Source organism: Ictidomys tridecemlineatus, chromosome 14 (assembly GCF_052094955.1).
Source record: "Ictidomys tridecemlineatus isolate mIctTri1 chromosome 14, mIctTri1.hap1, whole genome shotgun sequence".
Lineage (NCBI taxonomy): Eukaryota > Metazoa > Chordata > Mammalia > Rodentia > Sciuridae > Ictidomys > Ictidomys tridecemlineatus.
In genome coordinates, this window is record NC_135490.1 from 67,930,321 (window position 1) to 67,949,313 (window position 18,993).

At 33.5% G+C, this 18,993-nt stretch overlaps 1 protein-coding gene across 12 annotated transcripts in view; it reads left to right on the forward strand.

The window, feature by feature from the left end:
- Nucleotides 1-18,993, forward strand: part of Hook3 (hook microtubule tethering protein 3) — a 166,811-nt gene that overhangs the window by 125,974 nt on the left and 21,844 nt on the right. For 7 of the 12 annotated variants that reach the window (XM_078031291.1, XM_078031294.1, XM_078031297.1 and 4 more), the window contains 6 exons: nt 1,067-1,177; nt 1,888-1,975; nt 3,653-3,673; nt 7,644-7,713; nt 11,041-11,181; nt 16,520-16,607. In XM_078031291.1, the coding sequence (XP_077887417.1) occupies nt 1,067-1,177; nt 1,888-1,975; nt 3,653-3,673; nt 7,644-7,713; nt 11,041-11,181; nt 16,520-16,607 (519 nt within the window). Of the gene's footprint in view, nt 1-1,066; nt 1,178-1,887; nt 1,976-3,652; nt 3,674-7,643; nt 7,714-11,040; nt 11,182-16,519; nt 16,608-18,396; nt 18,991-18,993 lie in introns of those variants that run through there. The other 5 variants (XM_040268251.2, XM_005342505.2, XM_078031296.1 and 2 more) reach the window with 4 other exon arrangements.

An 18,993-nucleotide genomic window follows, 5' to 3' on the forward strand; every position in this document is an offset into this window, starting at 1 on the left:
GTAGTAATTTTGTTTTCTTCAGGGCTTGAAATACATTATTCCATGTCTTCCTAACCCTTAGAATTTCTGCTGAGAAATCTGCTATTCTCATGGGCTTGCATTAATAGGTGACTTGGTGCTTCTCTTTACAACTTTTAATATTCTTTCTTTGTTCTGACCTATTGATAGTTCATCTTGGAAAGGTTCTTTTCTGGTCATGTTTATTTGGAGTTCTAAATGTCTTCAGTACCGATGGCCACATCATTGCTAAGATTTGGAAACTTTCCACCTATTATTTTACTGAATAAAATGCCATTTACCTGTAGTGGGACTCCCTCATCTATCACTTTAATTGCTTACTTTACATTTTCCCAGATAAGGCTAAGAATAAAAATTCAAGCATAATTCATCTATTAACTGACTATGATTATAGATTTATAAATCATACTCTTTTAAAACCCAAGTACTTGATTATCTTGCCAGCTGAAGAATTTTTGTCCTGATCCATCTTTTTACTACCTTACTACCTTTTAGAGCCCAAAGCAGTTTAATAACCACTTAACTCCTATTAAACTGGTACTGGCAATTTCTGCATGAACTTCTCACTTTATCTTAGCTATGTGATTGGATACCTACCCCAGCATTTCTTTCTCTCTTTCTTTTTCTTTGTTGTTGTTGTTTTTTCCTCAATTCAAAAAGGATTTTAGACTATCCAGATAGCTATATTGCTGGAAATGAAAATTCCGGAGGATTCTTTTATAATTTTCAGCACTGTTACTCTAGATGATTCTGATTTGGGAATTCAGTGTCTAGGCATATTTTCATTTCTGTTTTTCTCCATTGTGTTCAGCTGCTGGGTTATATGCATTCATTTGAGTATTGATGGGGAGAGGGGGTTTTCATAGACTTGGAGAAGAAGAAAATGGTTGTTTCTTTTTTGTGGGGAGGGAATTGGGTTCTGGAGATCAAACCCAGGATCTCACACATGCTAAGCATATGCTTTACCAGTAAGCTACACCTTTAGCCCCCATAATGATAATTCCTAATGTTTCAAATAATAAAAATTAATGGTATCTTTCTGTATCAGGTAGTAGAACTGCAAAATAGATTATCTGAAGAATCAAAGAAAGCAGATAAATTAGACTTTGAATATAAGCGGCTAAAAGAAAAAGTTGATAGTCTTCAAAAGGAAAAGGATGTAAGTATGTATATTAGGCATTTTGATTTTGACCACTGATAAATTTAGACAATTATATTTAATTCGTGTTTTAACTAAATAAATTCCTTCTGTTCACGAATTTAAAAATTAGAGATTCTATTTATTTTTAAATTACAAAAAATTCAAAAAAGATTCCATTTGTTTTGGAAATAGATCTAAAATAAAATATGAATTATTTTACTTCCATTCTAATTTGTTAATATTTATTTATCTTTTCTACCACTATTGCCTCTTTTAAAGTGTTTTGCTCTTTCTGTAAATTTGTGTAGTTTTTCTGCTTTCTATGTGATTAATTTATAAGACATTTATTTTTCAGCATGTTTTGAATATTTTAAAGATATTTTTGCTTTTCAAGGTTTATGAATACTTAGTTTTTATTCTTTGATCTTTTATGTTTAATGAAAAGGATGTTAAGAAATTAATTCCTTTTACTTAAGGATGGAGTAGATAGCTCTGTTTCTTATGTTTGACTGTGTGTTGCATATTGCCTTGCAATAGTGGACATTCAGTATTATTAAATTAAAAAAATTGTTTTAATCTTTTTCTTTATGATCTTTCCATAAAAGACCAAAATGTAAAGCATGTCCAGGTTCACTGTTGTTTATCATTTTATTAGGTAAGGCAAATACCACTGATGAATAAATTCATAAAGCTTGAAACTGACCTTCCTTGTTTATATATCCTTCCAGAGATTAAGAACAGAAAGGGATTCTCTGAAGGAAACTATTGAAGAGCTTCGTTGTGTGCAGGCTCAGGAAGGACAGCTCACCACTCAAGGTAAAACATCTTGTTAATCCAAACAAGATGATTTATTTCTGATGATTACCAAAAACATTAGGTTCACTTTAAGATAAAAATGAAAAATTGATTCAAGGCAATAAAATTGATACGAATTTTTAAACTCTTACCCAGATTATGGAAAGTAGGCTATAGTTATGGGACCAGATTTACTTGCCAACTTTTAGAGAAATTTGCTGGCATTTGAGTTTTTATTAGGTCAAATCATTTCTCTTTTTTATACCTTTAAAATAGACTTTATTTTTAGAATACTTTTAGGATCACAGTAAAATTGAAGACACAAATTTCCCATAGACCCTATGCCCACAAACATGGATGGCCTCCCTCATTAACAATGTCCCCCACCAGAGTACATTTGTTTCAATGATGAATGTATATTTTTTATCAGTGGGAGTTCATACTAACATTAGGGTTAATTCATATGGGTCTGAATAAATATATTGATATGTATCTACCATTATGGTATCATGCAGCGTATTTCTGCTGCCCTGAAATTCCATGTCTGCCCTCACCCTGTTCAGTCCCCACTAACCCTGGGCAACCACTGATCTTACTGATCTTTTTTTTACTATCTCCATAGGTTTATTTTATTCAGTAGCACAGAGTTGGAATCACCTACTATGTAGTGTTTCCAGATGGGCTTCTTTGTTGTTGTTTTTAAATATATATGACTGTAGAGTGTATTATACATACATGGAGTACAACTCATTCCAATTAGGATCCCATTCTTGTGGTTGTACATAATATGGAAGTCATCTTTGTTAACCTGGAAATTCATTCTGAAAAACTCCTCATCTCTTCTTTAAAAGTATATCAAACATTCTGAGTCAGTATTTTTTATTTGTTTGTTTGTTTTCCCTCTACTGAGAAAAGTGGAATGGATTTTAATCCATTAAGGAACATCTCCAAAATCTATTCTTCCTCACTTGAGAGAATCAACACTCAGCTCACTCTTCTACTGCTCTTGAATGACAGTGGAGGACTGTGAAAGATTGATGACTTGAATAGCTTTGGTTTGTTCACTCCCACACTAATAACCAGTCCCTGCTTGTTAGTTAGATAAAACTGGAATATTTCTTTTCCCATGACTACCCTTTTTCTTAATTCCTTATTTCTTCTAAAAACCTGCTTATTTATTCCTTTACCTTCTAATCTGCTCCTGTAGTCTCTCTTTTTTTGGGGGAAGGGCGCTTACCAGGGATTGAACTCAGGGGCACTTCACCACTGAGTTGATTAGTGCCTCAGCCTCCTGAGCCACTGAGATTACAGGCATACTCCACTGCATTCAGCTTCCTATAGTCTCACTTAACTAGCTCTCTCACCTGGCCTTATTTTCCAACTTATTCAGCCTGCCTATCAACTATTTTAACCATTTTCTCATCACTGCTTTCTTTTCTTCTTACCTTGTTTTAGTCCAAGCTTGTCAAACCTTAATTTAGGCAGCCTAAAGTTTCTCCCCACACACATTGCAAATTGCCAAAGTCAACTAAAGAAAAATATATCTTTCTTAATTATCTTCACCAAAAATTCATCATTTCTTATATAATTGGATCTTCATTGCTTGCCTGGCAGTTTTTTCACTTGTCTCTAATCAATTCTGCTTGAATTTTTCTAAAATTTTGACTCTAACCTGAACTTTAACCTTTTTATTCTCAGCTCCTGTATCATCAAGAAAAGGTAGACTATCTCATGTAAACTCTCATGTTTCTGTTTGCTACCTAACAACCTGTATATTTTTACCTTCTTTATGTACATACCCTTTGACCTAACGATTTTACTCTAGAAATTTACCTTAATATGGCTTAAGGCATTGTTTCTAATAGTGAACTTTAAAAATAACCTAAAAATTCAACAATGTAGAAATGGCATTCTCATTTGGCCATGTACTGTAGAGCTATTAAAAAGAATAAAGAATCTGGGCATGGTGGTGCATGCCTGTAGTCTCAGCGGTTTGGAAGGCTGAGGCAGGAGGATCCTGAGTTCAAAGCCAGCCTCAGCAATTTAACAAGATGCTAAGCAACTCAATGAGACACTGTCTTTAAATAAAATACAAAAACAGTGCTGGGGATGTGGCTAAGGGTTAAGTGCCCCTGAATTCAATCCCTGGTACGGAAAAATAATAATAATAATAATGATAAGGCAAATCTTGTACTTGCCTGACATGAAGAGATGTGTATGTTCCATCAGTAAGTTAAAAAAGAAGGGGACAGGGCTGGGGTTGTGGCGCAGTGGTACAGCGCTCACCTATCAAGTGCGGGGGCCCTGGGTTCGATCCTCAGCACCACATAAAAATAAATAAATAAATAAAGATATCGTGTACAACTACAACTAAAAAATAAATATTAAAAAACAAGTAGGGGACAGCATTCTTGATAGTCTCTCAGCAAACTAGAAATAGAATGAAAGTTACTCAGCCTACTAAAGGGTACCCATGAAAAACCTACAGCTAACCTCATATACCACATACTTAATGATGAGAGACTGATTTTTTTCCCCTCGAATTAATGCAAGGATGTTCACTCTCATCACTTCCATTCAGTGTGGTGTGAGAGTTTCTAGCAAGTGCAGTATGGCAAAAGAATGAAATAGAAAACATTTAAGATGGAAAATTTTGAAAAATGGAAATCTGGTGTGGAATCCCAGTGGCTTGGGAGGCAAGAGGATTGCAAGTTGAAAGCCAGCCTCAGCAACTTAGCAAGGCCCTGCCTCAAAATAATTTTTTTTTAAGGGCTAGGCATGTGGCTCAAATGGTTAAGTGCTCCTGGATTCAATCCCTGGTACCAAAAAAAAAAAAAAGAAAGAAAGAAATGAGATCAGTGTATTTCTGTATACTACCAGTGAATATTCTGAAAGTAAAATTAGAGTGATATGAAAAAGAAATGTCATTCAGGGCTGGAGGTATAACTCAGTGGTACAGCACTTGCCTAGCAAATGTGAGGCCCTGGGTTCAATTTTCCAGAACTGCAAAAGAGAAAAAGGAAAAAAGTGCCAAGCACAGTGGTGTATGCCTATAACCCCAGCAGTTCCTGCAACTCAGATGGCTGAAACAGGAAGATCACAAAATAAAATTTGTATTAAAAAATTTGAATAAGGGCTGGAGGTGTAGCTCAGAGGCAGAATGCTTCTTGGTCCAATCCACAAAAAGAAGAGAAAAAAAAATGAAATAAAATGCTTAGGAATAAGTTTAAGAAAGAAATGCAGGACTTGTACACTGAAAACTATAAAGCATTGCTACATAAATTAAAATAAGGTCTAAATAAATGAAGAGATCTCTCATATTCAGATATTAGAAGATTCAATACAGTTAAGATTACAGCTTTCCTTACATTGATCCAAGGATTCAGTGCAATCCCAATAAAATAATCTCCAGTGGACTTTTGTGTAAAAACTGACAAGCTGATCCTAAAATTGACAGGAGGATCACAAGTTCAAAGCCAGCCTTAGCAACAGCAGGGTGCTAAGCAACTCACTGAGACCCTGTCTCTAAATAAAATACAAACTAAGGCTGGGGATGTGGCTCAGTAATTGAGTTGCCACCCAGTTCAATTCCCAGTCCTCACCCCCCACGACCACCAAAAGACATAGCAATCAAAGTAATTTACCACATTAACAAAATGAAGGGAAAAACAACTGTTCACCATCATGTAAGTAGATGCAGAAAAGGCCTTTATGTGTGTATATACTTATGGTAATGGGATTTACCCAGGGCCTTGCACATGTTAGGCAAGCACTCTATCACTGAGGTGCACTCCCAGTTCTTTTATTTCATCATGAGATAAAGTCTTGCTAAATTGCCCAGATTGGCCTTGAAATTGCAATCCTCTTGCTTCGCCTCCTGAGTATATTCTCAGCTGAGGTTATAAGCATATGCTACCATACCTGGCTCAGAAAAAGCATTTTACAAAACCCAACATTCACTTATAATGTTAAAATCTCAGTATAACTAGGAAGAGAAGAAAATTTCCTCAATATGATTTTTAAAAATACGAAAAACCTGTAGCTGGGGCTGGGGCTCTGCAGTAGAGTGCTCGCCTAGCACATTTGAGGTGCTGGGTTCAACCCTCAGCACCACATAAAAATAAATAAATAAAACAAAGATATTGTGTTCAACTACAACTTAAAAAAATTATAAAACAAAACCTGTAGCTAACATCATATTCAATGGCAAAAACTAAAGCTTTTCCTCCAAGAGCAGGAATAAGACAAAGGTGCCCACTATCATCAATTCTATTTAATAAAGTACTAGAATTCCTAACTTGGGCAATTAGATAAAGGGTGGAGAGAGAAGAATTTTAACAGAAAATTAAATATTTAGAGGAATATCTTGATGACATTGAATTTGGCAGTGATTCTCTGGAATTAATAATAGCAAAAGCATAGGGCAACAAAAGAAAAGCATAGGATTTTGTCAAAATTGAAAACTTTTCTTCATCAAAGGACACCATTAACCAACTGAAATTAACCATAAAGTAGGAGAAAATATTTGCAAATCATCTATTTGGTAAGGAATTAATATTTAGGATTCTATAAATCAATAGCAATAAACACAAAACACAGCCAGGCATGGTGGTGCAGGCCTGTAATCCCATCTATTTAGGAGACTGAGGCAATGGGATTATAAGTTCAGGAGTGGCTAAAGCAATTTAGGAGTCTCTGTCTCAAAGCAAAAAATAGGTTAGGGTTATATTTCATATACCTGCCTAGCATGTATATGCCCCGCCTTGAGTAGCACTTACTTGGCATGTGTGAAGACTTGGGTTTGATCCCCAACACCTCATACAAAACAAAACCACGACCACTTAATACCAGTTAAGGTAGCTAATACTCTTACTCATCCTTAAAAAAAAAAAAAAAGAAAAGAAAAAAAGTGCTGATGAAGATACGGAGTATCAGAACTCTTATACATTGCTGGTAGGAATGATCAGTGCTGTAGAAACCAGTTTGTTGGCTCTTGAGAAAGTTAAACATAAAATTACTGTATGATTTAGCAGTTCCATTCCTAAGTGTATACCCAAAAGAATTGAAAATGGTGGACAAACCAGATGCTTGTGCACAAATTTTCATAGCAGCAGCATTCACAGTCATCAAAAGGTGAAAGCAAGGCTAGTGTCTGTTGATCGATAAATGGATAAACAAAATACATTTGTATACATAGGAATATTATTTGGCCACAAAAGGAAGGAAATTCTGATAAATGCCAAAATATGAATGAATCTTTAAAACATTGTTTTAAGAAAGCCAAACACAAAAAGACATATATTGTATGATTCTACTTATATGGGGTATTTAGACTGGACAAATTACTGAGACAGAAAGTAGAATAGAGGTTACCAGGGACCAGGAAAGGAAGGAATGGAGAGTTATTGCCTAATGTCTATAGAATTTCTGATTTGAGTGATACAAAAGTTTTGAAAATAGGCAGTGGTATTGGCTATATATTGTGAATGTATTTAATGCTACATAGTTGTATACTTAAAATAGTAAAATACTGTAAGACTACTACAGTGAGATCTTGTACTTGAGAAAATGGTGATTTTATCTGTTAAAATTAATGCTCAAGATAGAGTTTCCTCTAAAGTTTGTATTACTTAACTAAAGGATGTAGTTGTGCTTTCTGTTAACCTTGTATTTGCATCTGTGTTTATAGGATTAATGCCTTTGGGCAGTCAAGAATCTTCAGATAGCCTCGCAGCAGAGATTATTACTCCTGAAATCAGGTAAGGAGATTATGATGTTCACAGTCACAATGCATAATATTTCTGGATAAAAATGATTCCTTTAAAGTGTAAAGAGAACCAGTTCTTTTTTATTACTAATACTTTAAACCTGAATTCAGTATTAAATTTCTATGTTTTCAGCATGTTAGAAGCTTTCTTCAACTGGCCTAACAGATAACTGGTCTTCTCATTTCAGTAGGACAATCTTTCACACAAAGTAAACTAATACCCTCAACAAACATTTAGCAATGAAAATATTTGGCCAAAGACAAAGGTTATGCTTAGCTATCAGCCTGCAAAATAATTTTAAGGTTTTATCTACTAACCACTTGGAATGGTCTGGGAAAGATACAGTGCTATAGAGAGGAGGAAACATCTTTCTATCTCTAAATACTCTTCCCTCAGTAATAATCCTTTTTATTTAGCCAAAGCATTTTTTTAAATTCCATTTAACTTAGCATATATATGTGAATGAGAAATGGGTTTGGGGGAAGTCTTCAGTGACATACAACTGTAATCCCAGCTACTTAGGAGGTTGAAGCAGGATGATGGCTAATTTGAGACTAGCCTGGGCAACTTATTGAGATGCTTCCTCAAAGTAAAAAAGGGCTGGGGGTATATCTAAATGGTGGAGGGCCCCAATGTTCAATTCCTAGTACTGACAAAAAAGAAAAAAAGAAAAAAAATCTTTGGAATTATTAAGTGGAATAATGGTTGTGTAAAAGTTTTATAAACTGTAAAAGTTGAAGTAAGTACTCATTGAATAAATGATTTTTTAATTTAAAAAGTACAAACAAAAGAAGTATAATTCAATATCATGTCTGGAGATATCTTTATTACTTCCTAATATGTTACATTATAATTGAACCAATAAAATTAGTTGAATGGATGAATACTTATTATTTAAAAACATTTATAAAAGTCTATGTCTATTACAGTGGCTCTCTAAGAAAAGAATAATTATAAAGATTTGACAAGGTTTTTTTTTTTTGCATATTACTAGATACAAATTAGAATATGCTGTATGTCCAGAAGAACTGTCAAAAAAATGAAATGATTAGCAGTGATGAAAAGTTTGCAACTTAAGTCATAGACAGTGGGATATTATTTCGTACTTTTTATTGATGTTGAGTGAGAAATTGAAATACTCAAAGTAGGGGAAAAGATTAAAATAGAATAATTTTTTTAAGCAAATTAATAAAGTGTCTCATCTAAAAGTGTGCTTATCTTTTAACTGAAAAATAACACTTCTGAGAATTAATCCTAAGGAAATTTTTTGTACACAAAGGTATATCCTATTAAAATGTTAAAACTCAATTGATAATCTTCCCATAATCATACTTTAATGAAATAACTGATTCACTTATATATTTTAACAGTATGTCACTTAAAATTTATTAAAGTGGGGCTGGGATGGTGGCTCAGCGATAAAGTGCTCTTCTAGCACATGCGAGGCCCTGGATTCATTCCTCAGCACCACATAAAAATAAAAAAATAAAAATTTATTAAAGTGTAGTTAATAATAAAGATTATGAACTTTTAACTGTAAATAGCAGCTATGAGTGCAACGTGTGTTGTGTGATACCATTTTTTAAACAATGTGTACTGTATGTATACACATATAGAAAGCTATATTTAAACAATAGTTCTTTTGCATCAGAGAGTTAAAGAGAGTTATATTTTCTTTTATCTTTTATTCTCTACAATGAAGGTGTGTACTTTGTAATTGAAAAATACAAAGTTATTGCTGTCCATATACAAAATATTTCACATTCTATATGATTTCTTGAATTGAGTTGCAAGGTTTTTTTTTTTATTTATATATGACAGCAGAATGCATTACAATTCTTATTACACATATAGAACACAATTTTCCACATCTCTGGTAGTATACAAAGTATATTCACACCAGTTTGTGTCTTCATACATGTACTTTGGATAATAATGATCATCACATTCCACCATCATTTATAACCCCATATCCGCTTCCCTCCCCTCCAACCCCTCTTCCCTATCTAGAGTACATCTATTCCTCCCATGCTCCCACTCCCTATCCCACTATGAATCAGCATTTTTATATCAAAGAATACATTTGGCATTTCATTTTTTTGAATTGGCTAACTTCACTTAGCATTATCTTCTCTAACTCCATCCATTTACCTGCAAATGCCATGATTTTATTCTCTTTTATTGATGAGTAATATTCCATTGTGTATATAAGGGCATCTTGGTTGGTTCCACAGTTTAGCTATTGTGAATTGTGCTGCTTTAAACATTGATGTGGCTGTGTACCCAAAGGACTTAAAAACAGCGAACTATTGAGTTGCAAGTTTGATTCATCTTTTGAGTAGCAAAAGTAAAAGTACTTGAGAAGATTTATGGTGTTTACAAAATAAGAGCTGGTTTTAATATGTATGTTTCTCATTTTGATTTGTTTTTCATTAGAAGCACAGCTTTTTATAGGATTTGGTATCTGAAAGCATTCTCTTCATGGGCCTGTCTAAAGAAGACCCTGTATAAAGAAGAAATGAATTATATATTTAAAGAACATTTTCATATGAATAAATATTTAATTATATTAGCTCTGTAATAAATGTGGTTACCAGTTCAGTGAGACTGTTGCTTTTAACATTCCTCTATGTAAGCTTTGGCTTGACACAAGAATGAATGCAAAGCAATGTAATCTAGTAATCTGACTCTAATAATTCACCTTGTTAGAAGACTATACTTTTATGTATCTCTAGGATTGGGTGTGCTGAATTTCTTGAAAACAGTCCTCCAAATGATTTGTAATGTAAGAGCTTGGCTTTAGAGGTCATGTTTTCTTATGAGAACCAAAGAACAAGAAAACATAAATTTATTCACAGCTTAAATATTTAAATCAGAAGGGAAACAGAATTTTAAAATGCCTTCATTATAAGTCATGATATGTAGAGATTATTATCTTCAGATTATTCCTTATATAAAGAATTTAAGAAATGATGGTGGAATGTGATGATCATTATCATCCAAAGAACACGTATGAAGACACAAATTGGTGTGAATATGCTTTGTATACAACCAGAGATATGAAAAATTGTACTCTATATGTATAGTAAGAATTGTAATGCATTCTTCTGTCATATATAAATAAAAAAGAATAAATTAATTAAAAGAAAATAATTTAAAACCTGAAATGGAATGCCTTAACAGTTAGAAAGAAGCTAAATTCATTGCAGGTTCTTTTTCACTTATGTGTATTGAGTCTGTAACTATACATGAGTAGATTTTTTTATACCTATATTGTATTAATGTACCAGGTAATCAGTTTTTGTTTTGTTCATTCAGGGAGAAACTTATTCGTCTTCAGCATGAGAATAGAATGCTAAAAATTAATCAAGAGGGTTCAGACAATGAAAAAATTGCCTTATTGCAGAGCCTTTTAGATGACGCAAATCTACGCAAGAATGAACTGGAGACAGAGAACAGGTAGAGTATATATATAGGTGGCAGCATCCAGCTATAGGCACTCCCTATTTGCCTTAGTTTTGATTCCCTTAAAGAGAATTTGGAATTGTAATTTGAAAAAGAGTCAAATGCTATTATATTGCCTTTGAAAAACACTTTATTTCTCCACTTAGACTTGCCAGAAAGTATTGTATATCTTTCTGTTAGCATTATCTTCTTGATTTTTTTTTCAAGCAAAATAATACTAAAGCTCTACCATTTACCCTTTCTAATCGCTAGTTAAAAGTAAAAAAGAAAGAAAACTAATCATTTAGTTTAGCCTTTTGCAACAATTTCAATTCTTATTTCATAATCAGGGTAATAAAGTTTATTGTTTTCATGGGCTGATGGTTTCAGAGGATCCATTGGCATGGAATTCAATTGACAAAGCATTATTTTTTATAATCTGGTATTTATTGTGACACTAAAAGAAAGTCATTTCTCTTATGAGCAGTTCAGTTATTTTGAGAATTTAGAATCTATAAATTTAACAAGAAAATCACTTTTCTGAGAACTTATAAGTTTTTGGTGTATTATACAACCATTCAGAGTCAGTTACATTAAAATGAGCAGTTTCCTTTAACAAAGGTTACTTTTATATTTTTGTTGTAACTGTCTTTAGATTCTTTTGGGAAATGTTTCTTAAATAATAAACATAATATTTTCCTTTTTCTTACTGATGTAATATTCTGTCTTTAGGGAGACTTCATTTTTATTATATAATTTATATAATTTCATAGTTTGCCTGATATTCCAGATTCTTTATTATGCCTGATTGCTTTGGCCTTTTGCAAGTGAGAGTCAATCTTGCGAGTCATAATTGTTATGACAGTTTTATATATCCTACCCTTCTTCCTATAGCTTTAAAAGTTAAATCTACCAAAGCAGAATCAGCAAACAGTATACATTGGCATAAATGCCAGAGTGATTATAAGAACACCTAATATTAAATACAAATGGAAGGAAAACATTTTTACATCAATTCTTAGGAACATAGAAAATGAGTGTTTTTTAAAAAGTATTAGAAAAAGTAGAAAATGCAGTAAGTGGAGGAAGGATTGTAGAAAACAGCTTGCTGCTGTTTACAACTTAGTGTTATGTTTGTTTCTTAAATTACAAAACTGATGACAACCTACCTTTAGATTATGATCACCAGTGATGTGTGATTATAACAACTAATATTTATTAAGCAACTCTTTTTTCCAAACATTGTGCTAAGTGTTTTAGACATGTTTTTTCTTATTTTAATGTAAGTTTTACAGAAGAGGGAACTTGGGCTCAGACTCTGGCTTCCTGGCTTTGCAGTCCTTGTACCTAACCTATACCCACCTTCTTACCACTTTATCTTCTACTGTTTTTGTAGAACATTTACTCTCTTTCCTGTCCTCCTTTCCTCCTCTGTGAATCAACCTAAATTTGTTCTTCCTGAGTTTATAAATATTTACCTTATCTCTACCTTGATCTTGTAATAGGTTGGCAACAGGAACCTAAGGTTAGTCCCATTGTGTCTTGTTTATTTGTTATTTCACGATAGTTTATTTAAATGTGCCATTTACTCCTCAATAGATTTTACATATTTCTCATATTCTTATTCACTCGATAGTATCTAGTTCTGAACGGTCACTCAGTGTCATCTTTATCAGCCAACCATCTTCATAACAAGGTTTGTTTATAAGCCCTGGATTTTCTGCACATGCCTCATTAATTTCAGTTATTTCTGATAGAGGAGAACAGAGTTCACTGGCAGTTTTCACTATTTCCAAAACACCAAACTCATCTTGTTTTATCAACTTTTGTCCCAACTTCAAGCAGACTACAGTTAACATTTCCCAGAGCTGCCTTCCCAGTGCAAAATCGCTGATTCCCACTGTTTCAGTACCATTTTCTGGTCTTATCCATTCATGTTTCTCTGAACTTATGCACAAAAGTGGAGCAGACCTCATACACAGTGTCCTGGGGACCCAGCCCTCAGCCACTCTTCATCATTCATAGGATTATGTTTAAAAAACTATTGAGAGTGGCCATGTGTGCCTTGGCCACCCAGTGGCTTAGACTATAGTCCCCACTGAGTCTTTTAACCTTAAATATAATTGGTTAGCCACCCCATAGGTCAGCTATTAGTAGGCCATGTTTGTAGTAGGCCTCCAAAGTCCTTTCCAGTGAGTCACTTTTTTTTTTTTAAATCTGTAGTTCTGTTATTAATGAAACAATATTAGAAGAGTGATAAAAGATTGAGAGTGGAGCCATAACAAAATTGCTCAGAGAACTTTCTCAAAGTACCCATGATCATGTTTCCCTACTTCTCAGAGAAAATTTTGAAGCTCAGCTTGTCTTCCATACTACCTTGATATCTTTGTATTCAATAGTTAGACTTCGATTAAAATGTTAATTAAATTCCTGAAGGAAGAAAGAGAAGGTAGAAACAATTCACATTTATAGAATATCTGCTTTGTGCCAGTACTGTGCCTAACATACTGCATATGTTATCTCAATTCATCCTCTAGACAACTCCATGAGTGAAGTAGGCATTATAATTCTTTTTTTTAACAGATAATCTTTTTCATATATATTTGTTTGCTCACATGCTTCATATGTACTTGTTCATCTCATTGCTGGGCATTGCTACATTGTTTTCAATTCCCCCAAGGAACATGTTGGTACAGACTGATTATACTTTATGACATTTACAATGATCTCTACCTAGTAGGCTTACAATGTTAATTAATGAAATAATCTCAAAAGTGGCTAGATGAAAGTTGAAATCATCTTATAGTTTGAAACATTTTTCCCAAATGCTTTCTGAAAAGATTGAACACAATTACAGTGTATTGGTCATGTATTTATGAACTTGTGTTGAATTTAGATTTTCAGATAATTTGATTTCTTAAAACCTCTTGATGAAAAGAATTTTAATAAAGTTTCTGACTGTTTTGATTCTAAAAATTCACTGCTCTCTTTTTTATCTTTGAGACAATCTGGCTTCTACTCCCATTTCACTATATTATTTTTTACTAAAATAACTAATCATTTTTAAATGACTAATCCAGTAGGAATATTCAAGACATTATCTTTTCTCATCTCTATATTCAATGATGCTTATTTCCTTCTCCTCCAAACTTTTTTTTCTTCACAGTAAAGTTGTTTTTCCTCCATCCCTTGGCCAATCTGCCATTGGACATCTTTTCTCCTCATTACTACTATATTTCACATGCTTTCTAGACATTGCCATTTATGATTTTAGCTAACCTCAGATGGCTCTCAAGTGTGCATGCTCAACTTGGAACTTTTCTCTATACTTAAAGTTCAGGTATATTACTGTTTGACAGACTTTTCTAGGCACATTTTCAACAAATACAAAATCAGATGCTTTATATTTCTTTTTTCAAATTGTTCTTTCTGTCTTTCCTTTCTCGGTAAATTTCAAAATCCTAAGTGTTATTTTTGATTCCTGTATTCTTTTGCCGTTTCTCCAAATATTTCCTCTTCTCTTCCCTTGGATTTCAGGCATATTTAGTAGTAATAATTATAATAATTTTCTCCTAGTTTTCAGGCCTATTTTTGACTTTTAAATAACATCTCTACTTTAAAAACCAATGTGATCTTTTTAAATGCTATCTGATTATATTTTCCCCTTCTTGAAATCCTTCAGTGTCACCCAAGACCTAGGGAACCAAACTTGTCTACTGAAGCATGCATCACATTGAACTAGATAATTTATGAAGCCCTGGAATCAGCATTATGAAAATTTGTTTGGGTTATTTCAATTTTAGCCAAATTTTAGCTTTGTTCATTACAAGTTTCATATACTTGGCATTTTATACAAATGCCAAAGGAGCAGATTGTATCTGATATACTCTTTTTCTCCTCTAGTTTCATTCTTCCTCTACAAACTTATTTTTTAGTTCTACCATTTCTGAACACTCTACCCTGGTTTTTGGTTTTTATATTTTTTATTTTGAGAAGGGTCTTAAGAGTCTTGCTAAGTTGTCCAGGCAGACCTCAAACTTGTGGAACTCCTACCTCGGCCTTTTGAGTAGCTGGGATTACAGGTGTACACCACTGTGCCAGGTTCATTTTTTGATGCTTTTGTTGGACATACTGTCTCAAATCCCCTTCCCACCCTTAATAACTTGGGCATTTTATTTATTGTTCTAATCTTAATTTATATCAAACATACCTTAATTACTCCATGGAATTCTTTTTAAATAGTCATCGTTTCTTTTGTATATTTCTATACACCATTTTGAAGTATTTATTTCATTATTTTTTATTTGTTTACCTTTTTTTTTATCTTTTAGTTGTAGCTGGACACAGTATCTTTATTTATTTATTTTTATGTGGTGCTGAGGATCAAATCCAGGGCCTTGTACATGCTAGGCGAGTACTCTACCGCTGAGCCACAATCCCAGCCCTTTGTTTATCTTTTTATCTCTACCACACTGTACATTCCTTGAGTGAATAGATATTTTCATGTTAGTGCTAATAACAGTACCTGGTACTTTATAAGCATACCAAAGTGAATTTCAGATAAATAAATATACATTAGCACTTCAGCTTCAAAAAAAGTGTCTACCAAAAATACTGTGTTAGAAATCATCCTAGAAATTTAAGCACCTCGGAAACACTGTGAGGTAGTAAGTTTTTATCAAACTTTGTATATAAGAAACAGGCTCGGGAAAGCCAGGTCATATGCCCAAGGTGATATAAACTGAGTGAGAACTTCCAGAATGGCCACCTTCTAGACTTCCCAGGGAACTCAAAATGAAAAATCCTTAAAGAGCTTAACAAAAGAAAGCAACAGCAGCATAAGCTTCAGTTGTCCTGACTACTGGAGCTCCTGTTCTGGTAAGACTGTGACATCCTCAAACCAGGAGAACAGGCCTCAGGCATTCAGACAACTGGCACTGTGGTAACCAGCTATATACCTGAGACAAGTCACTTCGCTGTTATGGTACTGGAAGCACCATGGATTGTAATAAATTTAATATACCCTTCCAATACTCTTCTTTTTCTTCTTTTAGTTTTTTAAAATTTATCTATATTAACTTCTGGATAATTGTTTTGCTAGTATTTTTATTCAGCTTAATATAAATAGGTTATATGTTTTGCCCAAAAGAAAAAAATTCAAGCAATAGAAAAAAGAATGTGAAAAGTAAGCTCTGCTAATGACATGAGACTGCAACTAAACTACTATGTACTACTACCATAATGTTTGTTTTAGTTTGCTAATAATACTTTCTGTATAGCCAATATAACAACCAAAGGAACAGAAGCATTAATAAATCTATACTTAGGAAATTAATGTACGTTTGATTTGTAGGCTTGTGAATCAAAGACTTCTAGAAGTACAGTCACAAGTTGAAGAACTGCAGAAATCTTTACAAGATCAAGGCTCAAAAGCAGAAGATGTAAGTTTTAATATATACCAGCCATAGTCCAAAAGTTTCACAAAGTTGAGAAAAGTTGTATACCTTATGTTCTCTCTCAAAGTAATTTAGCAGTATATTGGTTATGGAAAAGAAACTGTTACTCTTTTTACTAACTTTCTTTATGAAAAAGACTAGATAGTACTTAATTATCTGTTTCAGATTTACTCTGCTGAGAATTAGTTTATTTCTATTTAACAAATAAGGAATTAATTGAGACTTTGTTTTAAATGTGCCCAATTCAGCATTCAGATGTCAAGAATAGGGTTTTTCCCTCTTGTCAATATATATATATTTTTTTTTCCTAGTAAAAATTTTAATGTAAATTAGATATGGAAGAAAATAATGCCATCCCTAGAAGTCCATTTTCCCTGAATTTGTGAATCCCTCCTACCTCTTTTAAGATAGGATAGTACCCTGTTGCTTGTGATGAACTTGCAATCCTATCCTCCTGCTTCAGATTCCAGAGGAGCTGGGATTACAGGTGTGCACCACTGATTCCACTTTAAATATTCCTTTAGCATTCTGCATATTGAATCTCTCTGCCTACATAATTGACACATTTCCTATTGAATATGTTTTGAGCCAAAAAGTATGTCTTTCTTCACCTCCTCATGCTAACTGGATATCACAGAGCTTCAGTAACACACAGTAGTTAATTATTCTCTAGAAAAAGCAGAGCTATTGCTGGGTGTAGTAGCATATGCCTGTAATTCTAGTCACCCAGGAGGCTAAGACAGGAGGATTGCAAGTTCAAAGCCAGACTTAGCAACTTAGCAAGACCCTGTCTCAAAATTAAAAATAAAAAGTGCAGGGGATGTAGTTCAGTGGTAAAGTGCCTCTGGGTTTAATCCCCAATACCAAAGAAAAGAAAAAAGAGAGAAAGAAACACTGAATAGATTATAATTGGCAAGTCTTTTCCATTTAATGAGAAGTATGCAATAGAGCTAAGGCTTGTAAAGGATTAAAAAAAAAAACAGTGTTAAGAGGAAAACTAAATTTTATTTATTTAATTGGTCTTTACTTCAGCCAGCTGTTTTGTTTCATTTTTTTCCTGTTACCAGTGTTATTTGCTGTAATTTCTAGTCTTGAATATATACTTGATTGTTTCCATTGATACAGTCATTTTGGGGGATCAGTTCAAAAGTATAGATTCAGCCACTCACCCTTATTAACATAAGAGGGTATTAAAACAAAAGGAATCAAAGAGAGGGAGTTAAGTAAATACTTAAAATCTGAGAATACTAAGTATTGAATGCTCCAGAGGGACTTAATCAGTTTCTCTATATACACTTAGTTTAGACTGACAACACATGCCCTTCTTTCTAATTAGTGATTTTTAGTTTATTCCTCAACTATTGTCTTGGTGTAGTCATCTTTGTTTCCCAAATTGATTTCCAACTTCTTTCATTGTCACTAGTGTTTAAATTATGGCTTTATCAAAATGGAACTAGTTTGAAATTTTGTCATACTTACTGAAGTGGGGTATGTGGGGGATTTAACCCAGCACTATGCCACTGAGCCCTAACCCCAGCCCAATGTCATGCTTTTAAAAGAGGTATGTTTTTATCCAGAATGCTAGATCACAAATTGCAAACCATTAGTGTACTAAAACAGTATTGAGCCTAATTAAGAAATCTTTGAAATGAACCACGGGTTGTAACATTTTCTATTCATTGACATCTCTAGATCTCTTAAACTGGGATAAATGTAAATTTTTTTCTGGTCTCTAAAACTTAAAGGAGACTTTTCTGTATTTTTGTTTTGGTAGGGAGAAGAAGGGCCTGTCATAAACAAAGTAAATTTGGTGAACTATCAGTAGTGTTCTGATGATGACCATTGTAAACCATAAGTAAGGGAGTTTATTGTTTAAAAATAACTTGGCATAGCCTGGTTAGGTATCACTGTGGTAATCAAATCTAATTAAATATGCTGTGGGCCATTACTTTAAGAGAACATACTTCAGAATTGAAATGCCAACCCTACCAAATACTATTTGCATAAGTTGATTGATTGATTAATTTGACTGCCTAATGAGATGTCTTGCTTTAAATTAAGCAAAAATTTCCTCTAAGCTCTCTTCTGTGTGTAGAAAAGATTCAAATGGAAAACTATTTCTGTTTTAAAACTCTGCCTTCAAATGGCTTGGAGAAATAAAGAGTATGTGATACTTTGCCCCTGTACACTTGATGTTTTGCCTTATATTTCTCTTCACTAACTCACAGTATTGCATCTCAGGAATATGTATCACATAGAGCAACCTGCCAGATGGAATTGGTCCCCTCTGAGGAACAACAGCATAGTTTCCGCCTGTTTCTGTTATCACAAACACAGTTCTTTCATGTGACCTTAAGTCAGAGTAGGATGG